This window comes from Setaria italica, chromosome II (assembly GCF_000263155.2).
Source record: "Setaria italica strain Yugu1 chromosome II, Setaria_italica_v2.0, whole genome shotgun sequence".
Lineage (NCBI taxonomy): Eukaryota > Viridiplantae > Streptophyta > Magnoliopsida > Poales > Poaceae > Setaria > Setaria italica.
The window spans coordinates 43,463,980-43,472,820 of NC_028451.1; the positions used below are offsets into that span (position 1 = coordinate 43,463,980).

The following is an 8,841-nucleotide window of genomic DNA, read 5'->3' on the forward strand; positions in this document are numbered from 1 at the left end:
CTCCAGCGGAAAACCTCGCTAGGCCGCATGTACACCGTGCTTGTTCAGCCATAACTTGACATCGATCGCATAGTTAATCAAGCAGTTAGCAGTTAGTACTACGTCCGCCATAAGCAATTGCTCAACGCAGGGCGGCGGACGAGATCGTCAACAAGAAACGCGGCGGGCATCTACACATGCGCGATGCACCTGCGCCCATAATTCGCGTTTGCAACTGATGCGAGGACGGAGAAGCGGCAAAGGAAACCAGCAAGGCCCGACCCCCCGCTACACCCTGTTGGCCTGCATTTGGCCTGCGCGTGCCCAGCGCCAAGCCGCGAGCGCCCGGCCACAGGTAATCCACGGGACGGTGGTAGAGCAGGGCGCCAGGTGAGACGAGGCGTCGAACCCCAGTAGAGTGATTCTGTCTACCTGGACCAGTGTATCACTGTTATCCAATCACTGGAGGGTGTAGACGCGCGTGCGAACCCTCCCCGGCGGTGCGTGATTTATTTCACGAGGGGCCCTCTGCTGCTGCTACTTCACAGTTTTGCGTCGTGCTCGTCAGGGGGCGAAACTGGGCTTCCCCCAAAACCAAATTTCGAGCTACGTCGAGTACATCGAAAGATCCAAATTTTAGAAAAATATCATAAAATTTTTTGAGGTTGCTTTGTTTTTGTCTTTTGCCATTCGCGTTAAATGATGATAAAGAAAAGGGAAAACCTCAATCATGGCCCAACCTAAGCAAACGGATAAAATTTGCTGTGAAATACCTCAATCACGCACCCCCAACCGTACATAAGAAAACGGATAAACCTTGCTGTATTATTCGATCTTTCAAAAAATAAACACTGAATTAACACTAAACAATTTGTTTCACCTATTTGGTAATTGGCACCCAAATTCAACTGTGGACGGATATCACTCATTTCCAGGACTAACAAGAAGTAGGACAAATAGTTAGTCTCAAACGCTGATACGCCGTGTATCCCACGAAGGCACCATTGTCTAGAGAAAGTGCTTATTCAATAGTTATTAGTGATTTTGGAATGCACAATATGTCTTCTCTCCCTTGGAAGGTTATGCATGTAACCTTCCTTCCGAGTAAGAATAGAGAAGGAATTACTGTTCACAAACTTAGAGTCCATATTATATAAGAAGTTAAGAATCATGTGAGGTGATGCCATGTGTCTTTTGGATCTCAACGACATTACCATGGAAGAAATGAGGGTTTAACAAGGTTTTCTCGAATATTTGCATGGCAGCATGACCGTGCTCCTAGGTCATGATTGACATCGACGCGTTGGCGACCATCTAGTTGAGTTGTTGTGCAGTGCCTCCCCGTCCTCCTCGTACCTCCAGCCCCGGCCTAAGTGGTACACACACTATACATGCGCCATCGCGTGTGCCATTACCCCTGCACGACATGTTCGCGCTTGCTGAGGAGGCTATTCGACCCGCGAACCTAGCCACCGCTTAGAGTGCGTTTGCATTTGGACCACCTGCGGGATGGATGCCATCCAGGAGGTGGCGGTGTGTGGAAACGAGACCGTCCAAAAGGTGGAATAGGTAGTCGGGTTCCTTGGTTGGACCAAGACGCTAGCAGCTGACACGTGCATAGGCTTAACAAAGCCATCGTGGTGCATGCGCCGTGTGCAAGATAAAGGCATATGGTTGACGAGGTGCTCCTCCTTAGGCTCAAGAACATGGCACTTGTGGATGATGATGCGCTAGAGCCTAAGAGTGAAGCCATGTTGCTCTCCAATCATTTTTTTTGAGCAAGGCAAAGGTACATCAAGTTAGTTAACAGAAATTCTAAAATATTGTAATAATGAAATAATCCTTCACTGATACTTTTCCAATAATCAATATTTCGATGGTGTTTTTCTAAAATATACCTCATACGTCCTAAATTATAATTTAATTTGGCTTTATCCTAATTTAAATTTTTCTAATTTTGATCAAATTTATAGAAAAATATTAACATCCACCATACTCCTTTTAAGTGGATACCAAATGAACACGCTATCAAAATATAGTTAATGGTGGATTCAGCCAAATTAATTTGGTATTGTAAACGTTGATTCAGCCAAACACGCTGCCACACTCCGCACCGGCGTCGAGGCTAGCAGGAGGCCCCTGGGTGCCTGGGTGCCTGGCAGCCTGGGTGCCGGTGATTTCTGCAGTCCCCAATCTTTAGCCCTATTTATTGCTATCTATGATTTTGCTAGCTTCACGATCAATTGGATAGATTTGATTTCTGAAGTACGTAGCAATATAATGGTTCCTCTGAAAATTCTCCGTTCATATTACGAAAGAAAACGGGATGAGCACGCTGTCGGGGAAGGGGAAGATCCTTCTGAATTTGGTGCTCCTTCCGTACTTCAGTTATGGTTACTGCAGCAATGTCGAGTCACTTGATATGTGACTAGTGTTATATATCATTTATATATAATGTCATTTCTGATGTCAACTATATGTCAATTGTATTTTTGTGAAATTGGCATCTGTGAACTTATATTTTGGAATTTGTGTTAATCGATGGTCCCACCTGCATGCTGCACATGTATTATCAGCAGCCAATACAATAGAGTTAGAACGCTGGTCTAATTAGCTGGTTTCATGTGTTCTCTGTTTTTTCATGCAGTTTCTATTGGGTTAGTTAGCACTGAACAAGACACTAGGTTTACCTTTCCGAGTATCACCGTGCAGTTTCCAAGATGGCTCGCTGAGGATTGATGGAACAGGACTTAAGCAAGCTTGATGTGACGAAGCTTCACCCACTGTCTCCTGAAGTTATCTCACGCCAAGCGACAATTAATATCGGTATGGATGCAATCCCTTTAACCCTATGAATCCAGCTTGGCCTATGTGTAGAATTCAAATTGTATGCGATGCAAAACCTTCTACAGTGACATAATATTCTTCTATAAATATCTAAGGTACCATTGGCCATGTGGCTCATGGAAAGTCTACTGTTATGAAAGCTATATCTGGAGTTCAGGTGTGATTCACATATTCCAGTATCACATTTTCCTTCCAAGCATGGAATCTGACTTATGTATATGGTTGACACTTAATGACATTTGTTAGTAACTGCTTATGTGTGCTCCATGCTACTCCAACATGTGATGATTAGATGTGCCTTTTAGACTTTGGTGCATTAGTTGACAAATTGCTTTGCAAAGTTTTAAACTCATGCTAGGAACACATTGCACATTTGGTTAATAAATTCATAGAAGTTATATCTGGGGATTATTCAATAGTACTATGATGTAAAAGTATTTTCTTCACTGAAGGGCTGAAAGCACTGTTGTGGTTCGTGCTTTTGTTTTTATATGCATTTCTTACCATGACATAGACCGGTTAGCAACTGATTTTATTGATCGCAATCTTTTACACCATGTTTGTGCGTGATATGTTATTTGTTTTTGATGGCTTAATTTCGGTTATGTAGACTGTTCGGTTCAAGAATGAACCAGAACATAACATCACTATAAAACTGGGTTACGCTAATGCAAAAATCTACAAATGTGAGGATGACAGATGTCCCCAACCAATGTGCTACAATTATGTTTTTCATACACTAATTGTCACAGTTCTCTCTTAACATGGCAAGCTTCTATTTCTGTCATACAATGAAGAACTCAGCATGGTTGTTCTAAACTTTGGCGTATTATACGTTTCTAACATCATGTTTGAATTTTTCAAATGATTTTGATTCTCTAGAAAATATATAATACATTATTTAGATTTTACCTATCAAATGCTTAGAATTTGATGCTGTGTTGTGAATTCCTGATGCACTATTTGTTGACTCTTTCTTTTAAATGAAGGGCCTATGGAAGAGGAAAGGAAGATAGCCCTCTCTGTGATGTGCCTGGTTTTGAAAACACTAGGATGAAGCTCCCGAGACATGTTTCTTTTGTTGATTGCCCGGTATGGTCACTCTTAACCATTTTTGTCCTACCGATAATTCAATATTCTGTTGTGCTCGGTTTTAAAGATTCCGGTCCTAATTAAACTGTGATATCCAAAATCCTTATTAACATCACCACATACAAGTGAACAAGCAATAAGCTTTATACTTTGCTGCATATAGTTCAATTTTTTTTTTGCTTTCTGTTAAGATTCTAGTTGCTTTAAGCTTTTGGTGATTAATGATGTTTCGACTAAAAGGGATATGATAAACTACTTGTAGGTAATGGTTACCATGGGAAATTGCTAAATTAGATTATGTTAATTTTCTGATGTTTCATTTGATATTGGTTGTATAATTTTATTGGTCACATGATATAAGGAAATAATTATTTGAGTAACCTATCTCCTTGGATAGGGGCATGACATTCTCATGGCTACAATGCTTAATGGAGCTGCTATCATGGATGGAGCACTGCTTTTGATTGCAGCAAATGAAAGTTGCCCACAGCCCCAGACTTTCGAGCATCTTGCAGCTGTACGTTGAGATCATGCGTCTCCAGGATATCACCATTTTGCAGAACAAGATTGACCTTATCCAGGAAAGTGCAGCGATGAATCAGCATGAAGCAATCCAAAAATTCATCCAGGTCAATACTTGTCACCATCTCGTTATAGCACGTGTCTTGTCTTTCAAGATCTGATCCTTTTTTGCTCATTGAGCAGGGGACTATAGCTGAAGGTGCTCCTGTGGTGCCTATATCTGCCCAGCTGGAATACAACATTGATGTGATCTGTGAATACATTGTGAAGAAAATCCCCATCCCTGAAAGGAACTTCACCTCACCTCCTAATATGATTGTTATTCGCTCCTTTGATCAGAGGTTGATGAAATTAAGGGGGGTGTAGCTGGTGGCAGTATCCTTAGGGTATATACATCTCAATCATGGTGCTATTGTTTTGTTTTCCTTGTGGTTGATATGAACAAAACAGCAATGCTTCTTTACAGGGAGTTCTGAGGGTTAACCAGAAGATTGAAGTTCGCCCTGGCATTGTCATGAAAGATGAAAATGGCAACATCAAATGCACCCCAATCTACTCAAGGATTGTCTCGCTATATGCTGAGCAGAATGAGCTCCAGTTTGCTGTGCCAGGAGGGCTGATTGGTGTGGGAACCACAATGGACCCAACTCTAACACGTGCTGATAGACTGGTGGGCCAAGTTCTCGGTGAAGTTGGCTCGCTACCTGATGTTTATGTAGAGCTTGAGGTTTGCACAATCTTTGTCCCTTCATAATTTTAGATGGACGGAAATAGTCGTGTGCATCATCGAACCTTTGCTTTGCATCAATTTCTTCCTTCTCCGGAGGCTCCTGGGTGTAAGGACGAAAGGTACAGAGAAGGCAGGGAAGGTGTCCAAGCTCACCAAGGGCGAGATCCTCATGCTTAACATAGGATCCATGTCCACAGGCGCCCGCGTGCTCGCTGTTAAGAACGATCTTGCCAAGCTACAGCTCACTGCCCCTGTCTGCATGAGCAGAGGAGAGAAGGTTGCCCTTAGTCGTCATGTTGAGAAGCATTGGCGCCTTATCGGATGGGGCCAGATCCAGGCCGGTATGACACTTGAAGTACCACCCTGCCCGCTGTGAAGCATCATCCTCGACGGTGAGCTGAAATTCAGTGCTGAGGAGAGAACATGAGTCTGTTGGTAGACCTGTTTCCGTGTTACTGCAGATTCAGTCTTAGCCACTAGTTTGATTTTGTTTCTTCGAAGTTTGGAGGCCACTTTACATTAAGTGTTACCATGAAATCCTGTGAACATTAGCAGGTTGGAGATAAGTATTCTTTTGTCGACGTTGATGGTAGTGTCATCTCGGGTTGAATGTTATCGCACCAAATATTTGTACTTTTCACTATTTTTGGGTTGGCTACTTCAAGAAGCCTACGGCGCCGGAATCTATGTCATTGTGCAAATTTGCAATTCAATTGCAATGTTCATTGATCACGAATCAGGGCAATTCAGGAATCTAGCGCCGGAAAAAAAAATCATCTCATCAACATACATTTCATATGTTTCCAGAGGGTGGGCGGCGGCAGCAACGGGATCCAGATCCAGTAGAGCTCTACGCTCCATCCAACAGGACGACCCGATCCCGTTAAGGTTACGAGTTCAAGTGGTTTGCAATTCCGAGTCCGAGTTGCAGTAGTTTGCGATTCCTTTGCATCACATACCATCAAATACATATCTTCCATAATTCCGGTAGTATTTGCAAGCCACAGAAGTGAAGTCGTTGGATCTCAGGCTCGGCGGCGCCTACCCACTGTCCAGAATTGTAGATGGAGCAGGGCACAACGCCGGCGACCTACCTTCCGGACGAGCTCGTCGTCGAGATCCTCGCGCGCCTGCCGGCCAAGTCGCTCTGCCGCTTCAAATGTGTCTCCCACCGTTGGCGCCGCCTCATCTCCGACCCCGCCCACCGCGCCCGGTTCGTGCAGACCCTTTCCGGCTTCTTCTTCCTTTCCGACGAAGGCCCCAGATTTCGTTTCACTGCTTTACCGTCGTCTGTTACTCCTCTCGAGGAAGACGGTGACGGCCCGCCTCTGGTGGACGCCGCCCTCTCCTTCCTGCCCCCTAGATGCGGGGAGATCGAGATGCTGGACTCATGCAACGGGCTCCTCCTCCTCCGCTGCTACAACGAGCTCTCATCTTCTCCCCCGCCCCCGTTCTACGTCGTGTGCAATCCTGCCACCAGGGAGTGGGTGGCCTTGCCGCAGCCGAGGTACAACGGTTACGGACAAGGCGCCAGGACCTGGTACGCTGCGGTAGGCTTCGATCCGGCCATCTCCTCGCATTTCTATGTGTTTCAGGTGGTGGAGGTGCATGATGCCATGCCCCTACTTCCCATCGCGGCGGTGGAGGTCTACTCATCTGAAACTGGCACATGGGTTCTAAGGGAATGCAAGCCTGAATGGATCTACTTTTATGGCCGTATGACCTACTTCAATGGCTCCCTACATCTTCCTATCGAGCACGAAAAAGTTGTGTCGGTGGATCCCAACGGTCAGTCATGGAAGGTAACCCAAGTACGTCACTGTGAGGATCATGGCCGTAGGGAAGGCCGTGGTTATGTAGGCCATTCTCAAGGGCGCTTGATTTACGCGAACAATGACCGCAAGTATGATGTGCTGTCAATATATGTTCGTGAGGACCAAGCCAGTAGGGAGTGGATCATGAAGCACAACGTCAGCAAGTCCGATCTACTTTTTGAGCCATGGAAGCATATGCTGAAACCAACCTACTACATAGCTGGATTTCATCCGGATGGTGATTTGGTTTTCTTCTACGACCGGACACGGAACATGCTGATCTCCTATGACATGAATCACGGTGATTGGCATGTTGTTTGCACTCTCGAAGACTTCAGACACGCCCACCACCCATTTTTTCCATACGTCCCATGGTACTCAAGGGGACTGGCATCACCAAATATCAACTAGAAGTGCTTCACGTTCTCCACACTACAAGGCTGATGTTTCAAATCTCTATTGTTCATATGACATCGACGCCTTGAGAAAGATAGCGAACAAATTTTGGTACTCCTTTGTGTCAGTAGAGATAAGTGCCATAAATGAAATTCAGAAATTCCGAACTTTTCTTGTTTTTATAAAATAGAAACTAGATCTTCTTGTTTTATATATCCTTGGAAAATCGACTGATGGTGAAACGGTGGTGTACGTCCATTCTGTTAATTAAATCGGTTTTGTGTTGGAGGAATTAGCTGTACTGATCTTTAGTTTCACTTGTCGACTTATAAGACAAAATTCGGTGCTGTTTAGACTTTAGATCCAGTGGTGTTTGTGTTAGTCTGATGCTCGTTTCTGGTTCCCGCCGTGAATTCGACGAGTCCAATTAGTCCGCTTCTTCTTCTTGTTTGGGAGTATATACTTTTCTTTTGGAAAGTTCCCGTTCTTCTGCCGTTCTGCTGCGATTTCTCTACGAGCAATTTTTCAATCTCTTTGCGCAGATTCCACCGTCCCCACCTCGAGGATGGAGGCGGGGAGCTAGTGCCCGGCGCGGCCTACCTCCCCGACGACCTCATCGTCGAGATCATCTTCTCGGCTGCCGGCTAAGTTGCTCTGCCGCTCCAAGTGGCAGTCAGTGGTGTGAAGATTCGCTCTTACCGCCGAGGCGGAAGGCGGCGGCGCCAGCCGGAGGAGGAGCCAGTGAGGGGCAGAGGGCGAGATCCAACCGGGGGTACTCTGCAAACTTTCAATCACAATAAAGGGCCTATATGCATATATTCGGATCGCGATTATTGATTGCGATCCAAAATAGGGGGTTATTTGCATATAACAGGGGGTTAAATACAAATATTCGGATCGATCCAATCCATGGGTCTTTCTGAAAATGCTCCTAGCCGGACGCCGGCGACATGGCATCCAGCGAACTCGCGCGCGTGACCCCCGCTGGCTCCGCGGCCAAGCATCTCGCGCTCTCCTCCGCCAACTTCACGGGCCAAGCCGCTGCCTCCGGTCTCGGGCGCGGGCCACGGCGGCCTCCGCCGTAGTCTGCCGCGGTCGGGGAGGAGACGTCGCAGGAGAGGAAGACGCGCTCGCCGAAGCTCGCGCGGTTGGCTCCGCTCGTCATCGCCCCCGCGAAAACCGGCCGCCGGTTCTAGATTTTCACCTCCAGGTATTTATCCATAGCCCAAACTCTACTATGCACACAGTCATATCTAAAAATCTCAGGGGTGTTTGGGAGGAGGGGGCTAAATTTTAGCCCCCGTCACATCGAATGTTTGGACACTAATTAGGAGTATTAAATCTAGACTAATTACAAAACTAATTACACAACCTCTAGGCAAAATCGCGAGACGAATCTATTAAGCCTAATTAGTCCATGATTTGACAATGTCTACATGATGGTACCCTTGACCGGATGTG

The 8,841-nt window shown here is 45.7% G+C and overlaps 1 protein-coding gene and 1 pseudogene across 1 annotated transcript; both read left to right on the forward strand.

Annotated features, from left to right (window-relative positions):
* Positions 1 to 2,693: 2,693 nt before the first annotated feature.
* LOC101762519 lies at positions 2,694 to 5,857 on the forward strand (annotated as a pseudogene).
* Positions 5,858 to 6,234: 377 nt separating this feature from the next.
* Positions 6,235 to 8,028, forward strand: LOC101782373 (putative F-box protein At1g47730). Its single transcript, XM_004959704.2, has 3 exons — positions 6,235 to 7,285; positions 7,368 to 7,503; positions 7,923 to 8,028. Exons 1-3 carry the CDS (start codon positions 6,235 to 6,237, stop codon positions 8,026 to 8,028), a joined length of 1,293 nt encoding a protein of 430 aa, XP_004959761.1.
* Positions 8,029 to 8,841: the final 813 nt, after the last annotated feature.